Source organism: Macaca thibetana, chromosome 3, assembly GCF_024542745.1.
Source record: "Macaca thibetana thibetana isolate TM-01 chromosome 3, ASM2454274v1, whole genome shotgun sequence".
Classification (NCBI taxonomy): Eukaryota; Metazoa; Chordata; class Mammalia; order Primates; family Cercopithecidae; genus Macaca; species Macaca thibetana.
Genome location: NC_065580.1, coordinates 86,005,929 through 86,027,950, shown reverse-complemented (window position 1 = coordinate 86,027,950; position 22,022 = coordinate 86,005,929). Strand labels below are relative to the sequence as shown.

The 22,022-nt window shown below is 34.5% G+C and overlaps 1 protein-coding gene across 2 annotated transcripts in view; it reads left to right on the top strand.

Annotated features, from left to right (window-relative positions):
- The window catches only part of AGMO (alkylglycerol monooxygenase), a 351,653-nt gene that overhangs the window by 134,065 nt on the left and 195,566 nt on the right, over positions 1 to 22,022 (top strand). For both annotated transcript variants that reach the window (XM_050783055.1, XM_050783056.1), the window contains exon 5: positions 924 to 1,019. In XM_050783055.1, the coding sequence (XP_050639012.1) occupies positions 924 to 1,019 (96 nt within the window). The remainder of the gene's footprint in view (positions 1 to 923; positions 1,020 to 22,022) is intronic.

The following is a 22,022-nucleotide window of genomic DNA, read 5'->3' as shown; positions in this document are numbered from 1 at the left end:
ATTACATTTTGCATAATTGAGAACAAAAGTTGTAAAATAATTTTAAAATAAAATTATAATTCTCAGAAGAAATGCTTTTAAAACATCCAGTCTTTCAGAAATATAAACTCTATAAAATCAGAAATGTAAAGTGAAAGTCGGATTCATTTTACTCTTATTTGGTTATTTAGTCTCGCATTTAATAAAATGTTTCCTTCCAACATAAAACCACTCTTGGGGATCAAGGTCATTAGCAGAACAAGCAGATCATGTTCATTAGTTAATTCTAATCAGTTCTGTGATTTAATTGTAAGTTGTTTTTCCAAGGCAGAGGCATTTCTGTTTATTAGGTAATATGGACCTTTTAAATTTGTTTTCACCATGGAAACATATCATACCTCCTTCCTAATAACTTTGAAAAAATTAAGAGATATGATGCCATCAATCAACCATATAAAACCAAAATTAAAAGGAAAAGTATATGCTGTCCTCTTTTTATATGAAATTACTTTCTTTTATTATAATTTTACATTATTATTGAAAATGCCAGGTAATAATACTGAATTTGGGAGCTGTCAAAGGAATAAAGTCATCCATTCCTACGTTGTTCAACATAGAGTATTTGTGTGTATATAAAAAACGCTTTAATTCCAGAAAACACATCCAACCTTTTTAAAATTAAAGAAATAACACGTAACATATAATATTTTAACTAGACAATATTAAATGCAAAATCAAAGTCTAGTTGCCTTAGCTCCAACATGTCTGTAACTTTATCACCATGTGGAATATTAATGTTGCAAAGTAAGCATGACAATAAAATATACAGTATGTACAATGAGATATATTTGCTGAAGAAATATGCATTTCAGAATATTGAACCGTTAACAAAGCATTGAGAATTCATATATGCAAATTAATTTTTTAAAAATTTTATCTTTCAGATTTTCTACTCTCCCCTGGCCCTCTTCATACCCCCTTCAGTATATGCTGTTCATCTTCAGTTCAATCTTCTTTACCAATTTTGGATCCATACAGAGGTAAAACCTTTTTTTATCTTTGTAAGTTTTATACCTAAACAGCCTGAAGCAATGTCCTGGAAATCCACTAGTAGATGATTTATTGTGTAAGAAAAATCTTTGTCTGCCTTTTTTAAGGAGAAACATCTGTTCATTTTTATTCCTTTTTACTGAATATATATTGCAAAGTTTATAAGAAGCAATGAGGCCAGTTGGTCTCAATTAAATAAAGCAAGTTTTTGAACTATTAAGTACCAAAACATTTTAATACTATATTCAATACAATATCTTCCTGTATGACAGTTTATTAAACATTATTTACCAAGAGAGGTTGAAATTCATTTCAATTCAGAGATTTAAACACATATATGTATGTATATATAAATATGTCTATATTCTGTTGGAGCTCTTTGAAACATCCTTAAAAATTTTATAGAAATTATGAAAATAATTTTTGATTGGAAAACTTGCTCTAACTACAGAGTTTAAATTTTATTTAAAATTGTTCAGTATATTGTTAGTTCCCCCCCCCAAAAAAAAAACTGAAGAAATGTAATTTTAGAGTCTTCCGTGGCATTTCAAATTGTCAGACTTGAATGTTTGCAACTAGGTTATTAAGCAGCTGATTGCTTTATGAACATTTGTACCAATTCTACTGCTAAAATACCAAAAATCACAGACCTAGAAATATTCTCACCTATACACAAGCACTCTTTTAAACATTTGGTATTTATTGGAAGCCTTTTGAAGTTACTAGAGGAAGCATGTTGACAGGTGTTGCAACTGGTTGAACAACACTACAAATCACAGCTGCATTGTACGTGAAATCTTGATACAACAAAGTGCATTATTCCATTAACCTGCAGTATTTTATGCTACCGATTTACTTGGAATAAAGAGACTGTTACCATGACTTTGGACATATGTAGCATTATTTGAAGATCTATCATGAAATAGTATTGTGTTTTATGATACTTAACACACATCAAACACTCAATACTACAACCATCTGAAAGAGATGTTGCGGCCAATTCTAACTCTAGAGGTCAAAGACCAAATTTGTTTAAATCAGTGGAGGGAAGCTTTCTGATGATTTACATGGAGGGGTTAAGGGAGAATTACATTTTATAGCAGCTCTGCTCCAGGTCACGCCATGTGTTGGGTCAGGTATTAGTTTGGATGCAGAACAATAGTGCCTCAGTCACTTTCACATCTTCCTGTGTCCCTCTGAGAGGGCCATGAGCTAGGGTTTGAGTTCCATTTCATGAAGTAAAGCAAGAGTGGAGAAAAGCCACTGGTGAGACTTACTCCTCTTAACTAAGAACCTCCAAGGGGCTTCTTTCCACTTCAAAAGCAATGCTTAGAACCTCTCCCTTGTGTTACACTTTATGCTTTTCAAAATACTTTTCTGTGTGTGGGTTCCTACAGTTGAGCTGCCTGGGAGGCAAGAACACATCTTCTGAAATTCATGGTTTGGATCTTGGAATTTTAAATTCTATTATTAACCGTGAAAACAGTTCTGGAATATTTCTCAACTGTGCAGTTACATTTGTTTATTATATACAACATAGAATAGTTTGTTTACAAATAGTAGAATAATTCAGGATGGAGAGCCAAGAGGTTGGACATCATGACTGCTTCTGGAGAGAAAGATAAATGGAATAGAGGATTGGAGTGGGAGAAGTATTAAGTATTTTTTAAAAATCATTTTTACAATTTGCTTGTCTTGCTTTTTTCAATTAAGAGTTAATACACAGATTAGTAAGTAAAAAATAAAAACTGAAAACAACAGCCTTTAGTCTAGAAAAATATTCACTTTATGTTTTCCTGTACTGTAAATTGTGTGAACCCCTTTAGGCCACTTGCATACTGTTTAATATCGGGCATCACACTTGGATCTCCATTGACAGAAATGATATGCGAGCTGTAGAGGTGACAATGTTAGAAAAAGAGCCCTGTATATTCCTGAATGGAGTTTCATTCTTATAATTGTTTCACTTCCCCTAACATCCATAAAAATCAGTTATTACTCTAAGAGGAATATGATCTTAAGAAGATACTGATTTTTTTGGAAAGCGAGGAAGATTCAGTTCTCTTAAAATCAGTCACATTAGAATAAAAGGAAGGAAAACCCCTAAAATCACATATTTGAAAGACTGTATGTGAGATTAAAAAAAAAAAAATAGGCCATAAAACACACTAAATCATTTATGGAAATTTTCTGTTTACTTTTGAGTTATTTTGATAAATAAACAAAGTCTAGGCCAGGCACAGTGGCTCATGTCTGTAATCCCAACACTTTGGGAGGCAGAGGTGGGAAGGTCACCAGAGGTCAGGAGTTTGTGACCAGCCTAGCCAACATGGTGAAACCTCATCTCTACTAAAAATACAAAAATTAGTTGGGCATGGTGCACACCTGTAGTTCCAACTACTTTGGAGGATGGGGCAGAATAATTGCTTGAACCTGGGAAGCGGAGCTTGCAGTGAGCCAAGATCATGCCACTGCACTCCAGCCTGGGTTACAGAGCAAGACTCCCTCCCTAACCCCTCCAAAAAAAGAAAAGAAAAACAAACAACAAAGTCTATTGTCATCTTCTTTTTTAAAAAAGTTGTGAAACATTTGGCTTGAAACTCTACTCTGTTGCTTAATTTTTGTGACTATATTTTTGTCTGTGTATTGTTCATGGATCTAAAGCCTCTGCAGCACATATTCAGTTATACTCTATTGTGAATTCACTAAAGATAGTAAGAAAACCTTTTTATTTAACACATGTTTTTAACTTAAAACTGTGGAATATTTTTAAGCATTGTTTTAGATATCAGGTGTTATTTGGGTGTTAGCTGAGTTTTTACAGTACAGTAGCAATCGTATAATGATACTATTAACACTATTGTCTTTGTTTTTTTAAAATTTATTATCACATTGTTAATGTATCTATCATGTAATGCTTGAGTAGATAAATGTAGAAGAGAAATAACTTAATTCTTTGATATTGAAGATTTGAATCAAATGATTCAATGATTTTTTTTTTTTTTTTTTCTTTGAGACAGCATCTCACTCTGTTGCCAGGCTGTAATACAGTGGCACCATCTCAGCTCCCTGCAACCTCTGCCTCCCGGGTTCAAGCGATTCTCCTGCCTCAGCCTCCCAAGTAGTTGAGACTACAGGCACGCACCACCATGCCCAGCTAATTTTTGTATTTTTAGTGGAGATGGGGTTTCACCATGTTGGACAGAATGGTCTCAGTCTCTTGACCTTGTGATCCACCTGCCTTGGCCTCCCAAAGTGCTGGGATTACAGGCATTAGCCTGTACAAAAAAATTAGCTGGGCATAGTGGCAGGTGCCTGTAGTCCCAGCTACTCGGGAGACTGAGGCAGGAGAACGGTGTGAACCCAGGAGGCAGAGCTTGCAGTGAGCCGAGATCACGCCACTGCACTCCAGCCTGGGTGACAGAGCAAGACTCCGTCTCAAAAAAAAAAAAAAAAAAAAAAAAAAAAACCCTCAATTTGAAACATGTGATTTTATTTTATTCTTGATGACTTTTCATGAGCAGAAATATTGAATTTTGAAGTTCACTATTTTATGTTTTTTTAAAAAAATATTCTCTAAGAAATCTTTCACTATCACAACCTCTGAAAGATAGTCTTCTAGGATTACTTTTGAAAATTTTAGAGTTTTAACTTTTATCGTTACTCTGTGATATTCTTGAATTAATTTTTACATATGGTATGTGGTAGAATCAAGATGCCTGATTTCTATGTACATAACCACTAACTATAGCCCCATTTATTATAGAGACTTAAAAAAATCCATTAGATATCCTAGGTGACTTGTTGAAAAAAAGTTGACAAATTATGTTTGCATTTATTTTTAGACTCCTACTCACTTTCATTGATGTATTTGTTTCCCTTTATGCCAGTTCCTCAATTTATTGATTATCATAGCTTTAAAGGATGTATTATTCACACATTTGTAAAATAATTTAATTTTCTCTAGGATTTTTCTCATGCATAATTTTGTGGTCTTCGAATAAAGACAATTTTCTTTCTTTTTTTTTTCCCCCTATATTTGTGCTTTTTTTTTCTTGCCTTATTGCTCTGGCAAGGAGCTAGATGGTATAAGATAGAAGTGGCTAAAGTAAAATGTAGGCATCCTGTACTGACTTGTTTTCTCTCTCTCTCTCCCCACTTTTCTCCATCTCTTCGTGTGTGTGTGTGTGTGTGTGTGTGTGTGTGTGTCTACTCTAGGGATTAAATATGCATTCTTATAATATTCTACCTTGAATTAATATAATACTTACCATAAATGTCAGAATTTTATAGTAATATAATTCAATCTATGCCCTCCCAACCTTTTAGCTAGCATTCTCACATACGCTAATCTTTCACATTCTAAATCCCAATATATGGCCGGGTACAGTGGTTTACACCTGTAATCCCAGCACTTTGGGAGGCCGAGGTGGGCAGATCATCAGGTCAGGAGTTCTAGACCATCCTGGCTAACACAATGAAACCCTGTCTCTACAAAAAAATACAAAAAAATTAGCCGGGCGTGGTGACAGGCTCCTGTAGTCCTTTCTACTCAGGAGGCTGAGGCAGGAGAATGGCGTGAACCCAGGATGTGGAGCTTGCAGTGAGCTGAGATCGCACCACTGCACTCCAGCCTGGGCAACAGAGCGAGACTCCGTCTAAAAAATAAATAAATAAATAAATCCCAAAATATTGCTTTCATTATTTTAGATTTAATTAGTCAGTTATGTTTAAAGGAATCAAGAAAATAAAACAGTTAATCTTCTTTGTTTGCCCCGATGTTTACCTTCTAATAGTCTTCTTTCTTTCTATTAACCTAAGTTTTCATCCCTTATTATTTCTTTTCAGGCTGAATAACTTTTGCATCTTTTGTAATGCAGACCTGTAGCAACAAATCTATTCAGTTTTTGTCTATCTTAAGATGTCATGTTTTCCCTAATTTTTGAAAGATACTTTTCTGAATATGAAATCCTTAATGGATATTCCTTTCTTGCATTTTTTTCAAAACTTTAAAAAGTTTAACTCATTGTCTTTAAACTTTTATTTTTTCTAATAATTCAATTTTCATATCATTGTTATACCATAGGTAATGTGTCTTTTCATTCCTAGATATTTACAAAATTTTTCTCTTCCTTTTAAAATGTTAGCCGTTTGACTATAATGTGCCAATGTGGTATTTAAAAAACATTAATCTGGGACTACAAGTATGTGCTTTGGAGTTAAGGGGTCCTGGTCATGATTTTCTTAAACATTGTTTCTGTCCCTTTCTCTTTCTCCTCCCCTCTGGGAACATCAATTAGCTAGGTATTCTTCATGATACTACCTTAGAGATCAGTAATGCTCTGTAATTTTTAAGATTTTACTTTCTTTTATATTCAGATTGAATAACATATATTAATTTGTCTTCAAGTTTATTTGATCTTTTCACTACTTTCTCTGAGCTGCCATTGAATCCATTCAGTGTATTTCTCACATTGGATATTATACATTTATGTTCTAGAATTTGCCTTTTTTTATGAAGTTTTTTTTTTCTCTGTTAAGAGTCTCTTTCACTTATTGTGACTATTTTGCCTTTATGTCCTAAATGTAATAATTATTTAAAAATTATTGTCTGCTAATTCCAATATCCGGTTCATATTCAGGTCTACTTCAATTGACTGTTATTTTACTTGATATGAATCACATTTGTGTTTTTTTCTTTGTACGTCTAGTAATTTATTGTTAATGTTATATATAAATCGTTATGGCGGATTTGTTGTAAAGACTCTAGATTCTGTTTTGTCCATCTGACCATTCCTTATTATTATTCTAGGAGGTGGTGAAATAATTGGCTAACTACCCTGTGTTTTTGGAGACTTTGACTTATACGTTGTTAGGATATGTGGGGATTTTTGGCACTGTCTTTAGTCTTAAGGCATATTCCTTATCCTTGGTGATCTTCAATTTTAGGGCAAGCCTTGTCTTTTTTTTTTTTTTTTTTTTTAAATAATGAAATGCCCGAGGTGTTTACAAAGCCCCTCTCACTTGGCAGGATTTGAACTCTAAATTCTCTTTTGCTAGCACCAGACAGCAATTGAAGTCTCTGCTCAGCAACTTTACAACTTTCCAGCCTCCGAGGTTTTCATCAGATTTCTTAGTGTCTTGCCCTACATATGAGTAATTTAAGAGTTAGCCAGGATTTGAGGGCACTTTGTATGCAGACATTATAGCTCCCATTCCGTGGTCCCTATCTTTCTAGGATTTCCCCCTTATATTTCCAGTCACTTTTGCTGTCCTAAAATTTGACCTACGACTCCTAACCTGGTTCATACACTGTCCATTCAGTGATGTAATTGACAAGCTATCAGGAAAATGAATTTTTCTCAGCAACACACTATACTCAAATAACTGCCTCAATTAGTCCTTTTGTCTGGAGATAATTTTATGATAGACCTAAATAGTAAAGGGCAATAGAAATTAGAGTACAAGAGAGCTGCAAGGATGCAATGTGCAAAATGAGAAAGCATAAGAAATGTGCAGCAGAATTATGAAGTAATACATCCAATGAGATAATAGAAACCAGAAGTTTTCAGAAGCTAACAGATATAGAGAAGAATAGAAAAATTTTACTCTATAGCAGCAAACGCAATAGAGTGGTAGCAGGATGAGCAGAGACTTAGAAGATCTGACTTCTGAGGACACAGATAATAGAGTGTTTTGGTTATTGCCCTTTAGTATCCAAAATTAATGGAAGTCTAATATTATTTATCTAATCTTCAAAATTATATTAAATTTACTTAAGATCCAGTCATGTGTGAAGATTTATGTTTTTAAGTAACTATCTCCATTTTATTTATCTTTTAAATAACACACTAAGAAAGAAAAAAATACATACTATTTGTGATATGTATTTTAAGTAATGACTGCAGAGAGACATGTTTAGTGAATATCAAATTTCTGTAGCTGTTATTTCACCATTTGTGTAGATAGGAATTAATGTATTGGAATTATTAATCTAGCTGACAAATCTTCATTATCAAATTAAATATTTATTTTGTGTAAAGAAATATGTCACCTGGGAGATGTTTTTAATATTTCATATACTATGATTATAAAAACTTAAATATGAATATTATAAACACACAATTAGACATGCCTTTTTAAAAAAAGAAGTTACATTGCAAATAAGCAAATCATTTCTTCTATGTAAACTGCATTTTTTATTTTGTGGCCTTTGGGATTAAAGTGCCTGAGTTTGACTCCTGATTTTATTTGTTACTGTGCCTATGAACTTACACAGAGTTCTTTACCTTCTTGTGCTTCAGTTTCCTCCTATGTACAATGAGGATAATAACAATGCAAAGTGTCATAGTCTGTTTTCCGTTGCTATAACAGAATACCACAGACTGGGTAATTTATAAAGAATAGAAGTTTATTTGGCTCAAAGTTCTAGAGGCTACAAAGTCCAAGATCAAGGTGCTGGCATCTGTTGAGGGCCTTCATGCTGAGATATGACATGGCAGAGGGCAAGCAAGCATGCAATACAGAGAGCAAATAGGGTGCAAATTTATTCTTTTATCAGGAGCCCACTCTTCAAATAACTAACTCACTCCTGATTTAGGCAGTAATAGTATTAATAAATTTATGAAGACAAAACCCTCCTGACCTAATCACCTCTTAAAGATCCCAACTCTTAACTCTGTCACAATAGCAAATAAGTTTCAATATGAGTTTTGGAGGGGACATTCAACCATAGTGTATACATTGTTGTGAGGATTAAAAAAATATAGTTCACATTTCAATCTAACAATTAAAATAATGCTTGAAACTCAAGCACAAGAAGGCGAAGGTAAAGAACTCTGCCCAAGTTTATACTCATAGTAACAAATAAAATCTGGAGTTGAACTCAGGCAATATAATTCCAAAGGCCACAAAATGAAAGATGCAGTTTACATTATAGAAATGATATTACTTACTTGTAATTTATAACATAGATTGTTACTGTTATCTTTTTTGAAATATAGATACCTGTTTTACTGTATGTCACTTACCACTCTTAGCCATGATGATTATTCACGTGTATTTTGTGACATAATTTTAATTCAACGGATATTTTGTTTAATATGAATTATTAATATGAATAAATGTAATCAAATTTAAGACTTAAATAATTAATGAATCCCCAACTTACTTTAGGGCAAAAAAATGCCTTCTTTTTTTTTTTTTTTTTTTTTTTTTTTTTCTTTTTTTGAGGCGGAGTTTCACTCTGCCCCGGCTGGAGTGCAGTGGCGCGATCTCGGCTCACTGCAAGCTCCGCCTCCTGGGTTCACGCCCTTCTCCTGCCCCAGCCTCCTGAGTAGCTGGAAAGAATGCATTCTTAACTGTAAAAATTTGAGATTCTAATCATAAAGTACATTGTTTAGATTTTTTTTGTTATTTATTTTTTCTGATCTATAAACTGATTAATATACAGATTATTACATTTGACAAGTTCAACATATTTTTGAAAATATTTCAATTACTGTGGTCTGCAGACATTTAGTGAGAATCTATGGCTAATCTTGTAGTATCTTGTTACTACACATAAGACTAAGTATTCTAGTCTGATGTACTTAATAAAAAAATTAAATGGTGGAAAATGAGTTATAATTTTCTTTATGAAGATGTAGCTAATTTTGAAGAATATATTTTAAAAGGACTGAAGTTTAGAAGCACAGTTACAGTGGTCTCAGTCCAAGAATTCTCAGTTACTTATGGTTACTGAGAATTGGTCTGACATATTCCAAAGAAAATTTAATGAGTATCATTTCTATTCATTTATTTATTTATTGTTTATTTTATTGTGAGTGTATCCAGTACTCACTATTTTTCAGGAAGTATTTTAACATTAAATTTTCGTAACAACTCATTAGAATTTGTAGTGGTATTACCTCCAATTAAATATACTGAGTAACTCACCCTGGGCCATATGATTAGCAAGTATCAAACCTGGGGTTTGTATAAAGTAGTCAGACTCCATATTATGTGCTCTAATCTACTACACTATGCAGTTTCCCTCTACAATGGTCATTTCTGACCTTAATGTTGTAATAAATAGCCACCATGTATTAAGCATCTAGTATGTGCCAAGCAAAAATTGCTCACTTAATTTTCACAAAATAATTTGAATCTCTGAAGGATAATTAAAGTTTTACAGGTCGTAAAGAATGAATTCAGTAATAGGGCTTTATTTTAAGGGTATAGGTAGACATACATGCAGCAGGAAACCATTCCAGAAATTTAATAGAAAGTCAGAAAACTAAATTTTTTATATTCACCAAACTCTGTGAGCAAATCTCTTTCCTTTTAAGGCTAAGAACGTTGATATTCTATGATTTATATCAGGCGACACAGCATGCATGGGAGATAAATTTTGACCATACTTCATTCACTTGTCACACTTCTTCCTCAAACAATACATTTATCTGGGTTTCACTCGGTAGACCCTGGTGGGTGGCAGCAGAGTTCATAAAGAACTGATATGGTAGAGTTAAAAGATCAAGGTCATTGGCTAAGGCCGAGATCAGTTGTAATTCTTCCTGTACCAAATAATTGTGTATACTTTACCCACATTTACTTCCCCCCTCTTAAAATCTAACCTATTTCTAGAGGCCAGTCCTGATGAAAATACTTTAGTGATGTTCTATTGCTTACTGAATAAAGTCTAAATTCCTTTCATGTTCTTTGTGTACCACCTCCCAACTATATCTCCTGGTCTATGTCTCATTACTTTACTTATTTATACTTTATTTAGACTCTCTGACCTTGCTTCCAAATCTGTTAAGTAACAGTAGTCATACTCATCCATAAGAGTGTTATGCAGATTAATGAAATAACAAATGTAAAGCTCATAGTTTGGAACATAATATGTTTTCAATGAATAGTACTTATTTTGAAAAAGTCAAAAGACTACATTTTGGAATTGGTTCATAAAGTCACAACTAGAACTGAGCAAGGGTAGGGTCTCCTGCATGCATCAGAATAATGTGAGTGTAAGTACTCACATTATATCTTATCAAGTTATAGAATGACTGCTCCCTTCCAAGAACCACATGAAATAAATCTCTGGTGAGTGAAGGTAGGAATTTGCATTTTGAACAAGCATTAGACTGAATATAAATGGAATAAATTTTGAGCATCATGAAAGTAGGAGCTGACAGTAAACTTCTTGAGCATAATAACTATGTTGTATTAATTTTTGTTTTCCCAGTGTACAAAACTTAGATCACCACCAGCAAACATCTTTTTAATGAATGAATGCACTGATTGTGTTAAGTAGATTCTCTACAATATGTTTGTTTCTTGGCAGGAGGCAGAAAAAGTGACAAGAAGAATATACTCATAGGAAAGACCTGAGTCAGAATGGATGTATTAATAATGTATATATTTTTAATCCCTAAGAGGACAAGGGAACGGATATGCTTTAGTAAGATGGCTTGTCCTTAGCAGGAAGCTATGCAAATGGAAATGACAGGGCAAATGAACTTAAGATGTGTAAGTCCTTATAGATTCTAATCTAGTGGTTGAGAATGTATTATATAATATTTGACTTCAAAATATTAGTATCTGAAAATATTTTTAACGAATAACAGTTTATAATAGATGACAAAGAGATCTGATATTTGAGAATGGAAGCTGAGACTTTGCTGAAGTTGCTTATCAGCTTAAGGAGATTTGGGACTGAGACGATGGAGTTTTCTGAATATACAGTCATGTCATCTGCAAACAGGGACAATTTGATGTCCTCTTTTCCTAACTGAATACCCTTTATTTCTTTCTCCTGCCTGATTGCCCTGGCCAGAACTTCCAACACTATGTTGAATAGGAGTGGTGAGAGAGGGCATCCCTGTCTTGTGCCAGTTCTCAAAGGGAATGCTTCCAGTTTTTGCCCATTCAGTATGATATTGACTGTAAGTTTGTCATAAATAGCTCTTATTATTTTGGGATACGTCCCATCAATACCTAATTTATTGAGAGTTTTTAACATGAAAGGCTGTTGAATTTTGTCAAAGGCCTTTTCTGCATCTCTTGAGATAATCTTGCAGTTTTGGTCTTTGGTTCTGTTTATACGCTGGATTGTGTTTATTGGTTTGCGTGTGGTGAACCAGCCTTGCACCCCAGGGATGAAGCTCACTTGATCATGGTGGATAAGCTTTTTGATGTGCTGCTGGATTAGGTTTTCCAGTATTTTATTTAGGATTTTTGCATCCATGTTCATCAGGGATATTGGCTTAAAATTCTCTTTTTTATGTTGTGTCTCTACCAGGCTTTGGTATCTGGATAATGTTGGCCTCATAAAATGAGTTAGGGAGGATTCCCTGTTTTTCTATTGATTGGAATAGTTTCAGAAGGAATGGTACCAGCTCCTCCTTGTACCTCTGGTAGAATTCGGCTGTGAATCCGTCTGGTCCTGGACTTTTTTTGGTTGGTAGGCTATTAATTATTGCCTCATTTTCAGAGCCTGTTATTGGTCTATTCAGTGATTCAGTTTCTTCCTGATTTAGTCTTGGGAGGGTGTATGTGACCAGGAATCTTCAGAGAAGTCTCAGGATACAAAATCAATGTGCAAAAATCACAAGCATTCCTATACACCAATAATAGACATACAGAGAGCCAACTCATGAGTGAACTCCCATTCACAATTGCTTCAAAGAGAATACAATCCCTAGGAATCCAACTTACAAGGAATATGAAGAACCTCTTCAAGAACTACAAACCATTGCACAATGAAATAAAAGAGGACACAAACAAATGGAAGAACATTCCATGCTCATGGATAGGAAGAATCAACACTGTGAAAATGGCAATACTGCCCAAGGTAATTTATAGATTCAATACCATCCCCATCAAGCTACCAATGACTTTCTTCACAGAATTGGAAAAAACTACTTTAAAGTTCATATGGAACCAAAAAAAGAGTCCGCATTGCCAAGACAATCCTTAGTCAAAAGAACAAAGCTGGAGGCATCATGCTACCTGACTTCAAACTATCCTACAAGGCTACAGTAACCAAAACAGCATGGTATGGGTACCAAAACAGAGATATAGACCAATGGAACAGAACAGAGCCCTCAGAAATAATATCACACATGTACAACCATCTGATCTTTGACAAACTTGACAAAAACAAGAAATGGGGAAAGGATTCCCTATTTAATAAATGGTGCTGGGAAAACTGGCTAGCCATATGTAGAAAGCTGAAACTGGATCCCTTCCTTACACCTCATACAAAAAATGATTCAAGACCTAAAACCATAAAAACCCTAGAAGAAAACCTAGGTAATACCATTCAGGCCATAGGCACGGGCAAGGACTTCATGTCTAAAACACTAAAAGCAATGGCAACAAAAGCCAAAATTGACAAATGGGATCCAATTAAACTAAAGAGCTTCTGCACAGCAAAAGAAGCTACCATCAGAGTGAACAGGCAACCTACACAATGGGAGAAAATTTTTGCAATCTACTCATCTGACAAAGAGCTAATATCCAGAATCTACAAATAACTCAAACAAATGTACAAGAAAAAAGCAAACAACCTCATCAAAAAGTGGGCAAAGGATATGAACAGACACTTCTCAAAAGAAGACATCTATGTAGCCAACAGACACATGAAAAAAATGCTCATCATCACTGGCCATCAGAGAAATGCCAAACCACAATGAGATACCATCTCTCACATGAGTTAGAATGGCAATCATTAAAAAGTCAGGAAACAACAGGTGCTGGAGAGGATGTGGAGAAATAGGAACACTTTTACACTGTTGGTGGAACTGTAAACTAGTTCAACCATTGTGGAAGACAGTGTGGCGATTCCTCAAGGATGTAGAACGAGAAATATCATTTGATCCATCCATCCCATTACTGGGTATATACCCAAAGGATTATAAATCATGCTGCTATAAAGACACATGCACACGTATGTTTATTGCGGCACTATTCACAACAGCAAAGACTTGGAACCAACCCAAATGTCCATCAATGATAGCCTGGATTAAGAAAATGTGGCACATATACACCATGGAATACTATGCAGCCATAAAAAAGGATGAGTTCATGTCCTTTGTGGGGACATGGATGAAGCTGGAAACCATCATTCTGAGCAAACTATTGCAAGGACAAAAAACCAAACACTGCAAGTTCTCACTCATAGGTGGGAATTGAACAATGAGAACACTGGTACACAGGAAGGGTAACATCACACACCGGGGCCTGTCGTGTGGTGGGGGAAGGAGGGTATAGCATTAGGAGATATACCTAATGTAAATGGTGAGTTAATGGGTGCAGAAAACCAACATGGCACATGTATACCTATGCAAGAAACCTGCATGTTGTGCACATGTACCCTAGAACTTCAAGTATAATTTTAAAAAAAGGAGAACCTTGATACCAAACCATGCACCAAAGTACTAGTGATCCATCTGCACTAGTAAACTAGAGATAAAGCTTTGGAGCTGGTACAAGGATGGTAAGAGATGCACAAGATCCCTGCATAAAGCCAGGAGTCTCTACAAAACGATAGTTTCAGTGGATGAGTATGAAAAAGGCAGTTTCACAGTAAAAAGAAAAAAATGATGGGAATACTTCCCTAGTCATAAACCTACCAATGGCCAGGCATGGTGGCTTACACCTGTAATCTCAGCACTTTGGGAGGCTGAGGTGGGAGGATCATTCAAGGCCAGGAGATTGAGACCAGCCTGGACAATATAGTGAGACCTCAGCTCTACACAAAAAATTTAAAAATTTAACAAGCGTGGTGGCACTTGCCTGGAGTCCCAGCTTCTTAGGAGGCTGAGGCAGGAGGATAGCTTGAGCCCAGGAGGCAGAAGATGCAATGAGCCAAGATCACACCACTACACTCCAGTGTGGGCAACAGAGCAAGAATCTGTCTGAAAACAAAACAAAACCCAAAACAAAACCCTAGCAACTTGCAGATCTCAGGTCAGAATTCCACTACTCACATAGACAAGATAATCAACCTCCAATTTTATTTGAAAAGGATCTCAGGCTGGTAGTGGCCTCAGGCATTTGGCAAAAGTAGAGGAACAAACATTAAAACCAGGTGATATGGTTTGGCTGTGTCCCCACTCAAATACCATCTTGAATTGTAGTTCCCATAATTCCCATGTGTCATGGGAGGGGCCTGGTGGGAGGTGATTGAATCATGGTGGTGGGTCTTTCCTATGCTGTTCTCATGACAGTGAATAAATCTCATGATATCTGATGGTTTTATAAAGGGGAGTTCCCCTACACATGCTCTCTCTTGCCAGTCACCATGTAAAATGTGCCTTTGCTTGTCCTTCACCTCCCACCATGATCGTGAGGCCTCCTCAGCCATGTGGAATTGCAAGTCCATTAAACTTCTTTTTCTTTATAAATTAAAAAAAAAAAAAGAGAGGGGGAGAGAATGGAAGCTGAAATGTAGATTCATATTTGCTTTGTTTACTAAAGTATCTAACGCTCAGATGATGTCAGGCACATGGTTGGTAATCAATTAACATTTGCTGACTAATCAGTAGAAGTCACACCTGAAATTGGGAATACGATCATAATGGCAGTCATAACACAGTGAGTTTTAGAAACAGTCAAAAGTATGGAGCTTGCACCATAATACTGTGGAATGGAGTTTTGGACATGGATTGCTTAACCTTCCAGTTTATCAGTTGCCTTCTTTTCATATAATGTTATTATTACTCATACCGGCATGATTCCATTTATCACTGGATGCCTAAACTTGTAAATATAAAATGATGTTACATAAGAATGAAGTTTGGGATGGTTAAACCTATAAATGTTTCCAGTTTTTCTTCTGTAAATTTACTCTGTGTTGTTTAAAAATAACAAAATAACTTATTCTCTTTTGAGGGAACATGTTTAACAGTTACTTGTATTCATTTTTCCAAGTAGAAACCAAAAGTGTTATTCAAAAGATATACTGAAACAAATTCAAATAAAATGCTAACTTGTCCTGCTCTTGTGGTTTTGTTTGAGGAATAATGTAATCATAAGTGACAAGAATCAGCCTTCAAGATAATTTATTATAAACGCAGTCCTTTAAAACTTTTGTTTATTGTATAAACATAACCTAGTCCCATTCTTCATTAAAACTAAGCCTTTAACTCTTCAACCTTGTGGTATGGATTCATCAGAAATTTACTCCCTATGAAGCTCTTTATGATCCCAACAGTCCTGATTCCTCCAGATTGTTTTATTTCCAAACTGTAAATATTGTTTTTTCACTCCTTAGTGTGGAAATTCAGCTACCTCCGTATTACATGCTTACTGAAGTAGAAAACTGCCTAATCAAATAGGAAAACATTTGGCCGTGAATAAATCAGGATTTGTCCAGCATTTCAAAGTGTGAAACTAGGCAGACAAGCACATATCCTAAGAGTTCTGCTTTCTCTTCCTTCCCTGTAGATAAATCAGAGGCTAATATGGCCACCACTACCATCTGTCTAAATACTTGTGTGGTTGTCTTGAATTAACACAGCAGAAATAGTGGAAGAAATAATTAAGATTTCATTTTTACATTTCATCACCAGATGCTCTATAATATAAATGTATCCATAAACGTTCAGGTTGATTAAGCTTGTAACAAGTAAAACAATAAGTGTTTAAAGATCAACTAATTCAGAACAAGAAACTGTTTTAATATGTTGACTTACAGTGTCTGCGGATCTTATTCTTTTTCTAAAACTTTAAATGAGAATTGCTGTAGATTTTATTGATAGTATAAAAGCATATTTTTATGTATATTCAAACAATAAATGCTGACATTGTCATTCATTCTACTTTTAAGTTAATAAATAGAAAAGTTAGCGACACTAAAATGTAATTTCCATTGTTCCACTCTGTGACCTCTCGAAAGATCTTCCCGCAGTACCTTGTACTCAATAAATAACCAGAGAATAAATGAAATCCATACAGATTCTTTCAATTTCTGTATAATCAGTTGAAGAAATTTATGAGCAAGAAAGAATAATCTAAATTCTCTTCAGGAATAATCAATGAGATTATTGCAAAGCTGCACTACGGGAAACTAAATAAAAGCACACATCAACACTAAAAGTAATTTTCAGCTTGAGACTTGGAAAGGGAACTCAATTTGCTTCTTATTAGACAATGCTTGGGCCAATTATAACTTCAAATTTATTATAAATTCAAATATCTCTACTGTGAAATAGCAATTATAAAAGAAAGAAAAATGAGTGATTTTTTAAATCAGTCCCAAGAGAAAACAAAATTATGTGGAAAAGGTAACTTGTTTGTAAAATCTTTTTTTCTGATATAGTTTTAACTTTCCATTGAAGGAGCCTTTGGAGTGTAAATTAGCTTCAGGCAATGCTTGTGTATTACCTCATTTCTTTTTGCTTTTAAAACCTGGTGAAGTCCCTAGAAACTCAATAAATATTTGCAGAATAAATGAACTGGCCGACAAGAGACTTCTTGCTCTCTTGTTATGCAAATAGCGTTCAGTAAGAGTTTCTGGTAAGAATTTATAAATACAGGTTTTAACGCTCTGAAATAGATTGTTGCTAGTGTTGATAGAAAACTCTTACTGGTAGGTTGGTACTTAAAGAAGTAACTGTTCAGTATTTGAATATATATTTAATATTTAGTATATATGGCAAATATATTTAATAAGGTTAAATATATGATTATACTACATAATATTTGTGCCCTTCAGGTTTTCCATCTGCAAATGAGAATAAATATGGCAATATCTTATTGAAGGAGCACAGAAATATTTATTTATTACTACACACTTTTTAGATAAGTATGCATGAGCCTATAGTTAATTTCCAAATACATTTTTGTACATATGAACACACACATGTGTAGATAAATAAGATAGATGGATATAGATAGATGAAAGAATAAATGAACAAAAAAGAGAAGAAGAAGAGAGAGAGAAAGATAGAGAAAAAAAATGAAAGAGGAGGAGGAGGAACAGAAGTGAGGTGTGGGAGAAGAAAATTGGCCAGGAAAAAGCCAAGTAATTATGGCGTAATTATTCATTTAATTTTAGACTTGGCTGACACGGAATCTCGTCACTAATTTACCTGAAAATTAGTCTTTAAAAATTGTCATTTTCAAACTTTATTTTAAGCATATCTTTCTCAGCTGAATCTAACATGACAAAGATTTTTCCTGTCAGATAATACATGTATGAGAGGCTGGCTTAGTATTTCCCTTAAATACTGGCTACAGTGAATAAGGAGACCCACAGTGGTCTGGACTCCGCTGGAACATCAATCTTGCATGACGTTATAACGAAAAGTCTTGACTAGTTATAGTCAATGTTGTCACTCTAACCTATGCTCATCTAAATGCAGACATTTATCCTACTACGGAGATTTCATTTCACTTCACCCAAACCCAGTCATTCCTCAGCATTTAACATATCATTTTGCACATGCATGTTTATAAAGAGGGTTCTGTAAAACACATGCTTTTTAGGATATATTTTCCCTATTATGATTTTTCCCTCTCAGACAAGAATCATAAATTTTTGTAAGCATCTTTGATTTGCAATGAACTTTACAATTAACCATAGATGCATGCCTTCTTTCTGAAAAGTAAGTGGTTATAAATATTCCTATGACTTTTCATTAACATATTCTAGTATTTTAGTATCCATTTGCAGATGTAAAAATTGAATAATAATATTATGGGCATTCCCAATATTTAGAAAGTCTCTTCGCCAACCTCAATAGTCAGAATGAGGTAAGAGGAGGCAAATTTCCAAGCAATTCAAACAAAGAAAATAATTTGTTTTGAACAAACTGAATACTTTTGATGAAGATAAGTCTTGTTCTCTAACTAAAATCACCAGTTAATTGCATCTCTACTTTTAATCAAGCCACAAAAATCTAACTACTCAATGTTTCCAATCAAAGGAAAAGAGAAATAATTATGAATTATATAGAATGGAATATGTTAATTGAATAAAAACTAATTTCAAACAGACTGTTATTTACTATATTTATTTGGATGCTTTGTAGAGTTCAACTCCAGTATTTTTCAATTTAAATGGGAAAGACACAAGACACAGAATTATGTTTTTTAGGTAATATAAGGTAGTGAGAAAACTTCTAAAAATTGTATCATGAAAAAAACTGTGATCAGTTCAGAGTAAGCATTTAATTATTTATCACATGTACATAGCTTATCAATTTCCCTAGGAAAATTATTTCAGACTGGTAACCTAGATACAATGGGAGTTTCATGAATCTTTTAGGTCTCTACATTATTCAACTTAATGTGTGAGTGCAGGGTAAGGAGGGTCATAAGGATTCTCAAAAGAAATTTCATAATCACTTTTCCATCTCTGGCTACTTTCAATTGAAACTGAAGCTCTCCTAAAACTGAACTCAGATAATATAAAAATAATTTATGGTATTCACTTGCCAATGATCACCGAAATTTCACCACCTCATTATCCAGTTTTACAGTTGCTTGCTCTGTGATTTTCTGTTTGTTCTGTTTGTTTATTTGTTTTGGCTCCTTCATTTTAGCTTTTTATCTTAACTTGCCCAACTCACTTGATTAAAGATCATGCTTGGACTTTCACTCCTGGCTTCAAACTCCAAGAGCTCCAGATTCATGCTTTGCCTCTGGCCCTGGTAATGACCACCACACTCACTCCCTATGGCATTCCTCCCACCAACTCCCAGATTAGAACACAGAAATTATGCAGTGTTTTCCTCCTGAACAGTAAAGGTCTGGAGCACAGAAAGACCCCCATATCCACAAAGCAGAATTCCTCCACTTGAGCACTAGTGATATTTTGTACCAGATAATTCTTATTGTGGGGACTTGTCCTATTCCTTGTGGAATATTTAACAGCACTAAACCAACCACTGCTCACTAGATGCCAGTAGCACTTTTCCCAGTTGTGACAACTAAAATTATCTCCAAACATTGCCAAAATTGCCTGGGGATGATAATCACCCCAATTTGAGAACCACCGCTATAAAGAAACAAGAGTGTGAGAGGAGTAAGAGGGATTTATCTGTTGATATACTATTGTCAAACAATCACGATGTGTAACCAATGTTGTATGTGACCTGAGAAACACAGAGAATGGTAAGGCACAATTTTCATCCTCATGAAACTTGCAATATAGTATGAGAAATGAAAACAAATAACTAGCACGCAGAACTGGAAGACATGAGAATTAACGATCTCTCAATATGCATCCAGAGAAAGGAAAACAAAACTCTCCTTGGGAAAATCAAGAAGGATGCTTGGAGAATTGATCTTGGAGAAAAAGCAGGATTCCAGAAGCTTTTAGGAGGTTAATGTCTTAGTCGGAGAAGAAAGAGAACATTAGAAATCACTCTCCAGAAAGAATGTGAACGGCTTTGAACTCTGAAAGGTTTGGACAATGTTTGGTTCATTACAAGGAGTCTTTTTATTTGGCTTCGTTTCATTTTTGGTCAGGGGAAATGACATAATGAGATAACAACGGTCTCATGGCTCCCTCTTCTCTTGCTTTTATATTTAACTCTCCTTTCTCACTTCCACCAGAGATTGGAGAGGAAGAAATGAGGAGTTTGTGATCATTCCAACAAATTGTCCAGAGCATTTTTGTTGAATGAAAGTGAATCATCATGGAGCTTACTGTTACAAAATTGTTATTTGTATTATGTATATATTTATAATTTGTTACTATACAAATAAAACAGCTTAAGAAATAGTCTGAAAAATTTAACAATTTTAAGAAATGAGCTAAAAAAATGTTTAAGTTTCTGTGAAGTTTGGATGAGAAAATAGCACTCAGGTTTTACTGATCTGTAAACTGACAACACAATATAATAAGAAAGGCAAAGGAAATAACCTAGTCAACTCTGTTTAGGACATTGGCTCTTAAACCTTTACGAACTCATGCTTTCTTTTCAGTATATAATAGAAACGCTAGAATTTCTCCCCAGAAAAATATCATAGGCACTTATTTACAAAATGTCATCTAAAACTTCAGGGTTTTTCTGACTTTCTGAAACCCGTCATGGCCCTTCTAGGCATCCATAGTTCTCAAGTTATAAGACCAAGGAAAAACCAGTTACAGAATACAATATTTAGAGCATTGCTTCAGAGACCAAAGGAGCAGCCAAAAATCCCTAAAATACCATATGGGAAGTTTTAGAAGCTGAAATCCCTGGGATCTTTATAAATACCTGGCATCATTTTAACTAATATGAAATAGAAAAGGAATTATCATTTTCTATTAAAGTTCTAAAAGTTTAAAGTATTTTTATTCAATGGAAAATTGCTGTATGTCTTAAAAACAATATGATAGATAAGTAGAAAGATTCATGAGCTGAAATCGGAAAGGGTTTAGGGCTTATTCCAACCTGATTAAACTTAAACTAGTAGTTTAACCTCTCTGAGCTTCAGTTTTATGGGGATTTTTAAATAATGAAGTATTGGACTATGTTATTTTGAAGCCCTCTGTATGTCCTAAAATTTGATAATTTAAATAAACGCATCTATGTCTAAAAAATAACACAAACAAATAACTTCTAAAAATGAGAATTGCTACAATTATTCCCAGAGTAACATATTTTCAGGAAGTGATTCAAAGCTAGACGTCGAATTGCCAAATGGCTGAATTTGCAAAAGTAGGCGATAATTAAGTCGTTATGCTCAACCCTTATTAAATATTAATGAATTCTCCATGACTTTGAATTGGAAGGGTTTTTTACATGAGAGGCTCTGACTGGGCTGTCGGAATGATGAATCATTTCTCACTCAGAGGTGGTCTTCCCCAGCTCCAAGGTACTCATAGGCACTACCAGGAAATTTATCTGTGGTTGACTGTGTTGTACTTGGCTTTTAACTATTTTTTTAAAAAGGAACTTTCAATGTTGGTATCACCATCCTTTAGCCTGCAGGAGCAAAAGATTTTCACTGCGAAAAAGGGCTTGACATTAAAAAAAATAGTGCACTCAGCCAAGGCTCCAGTCATCTGC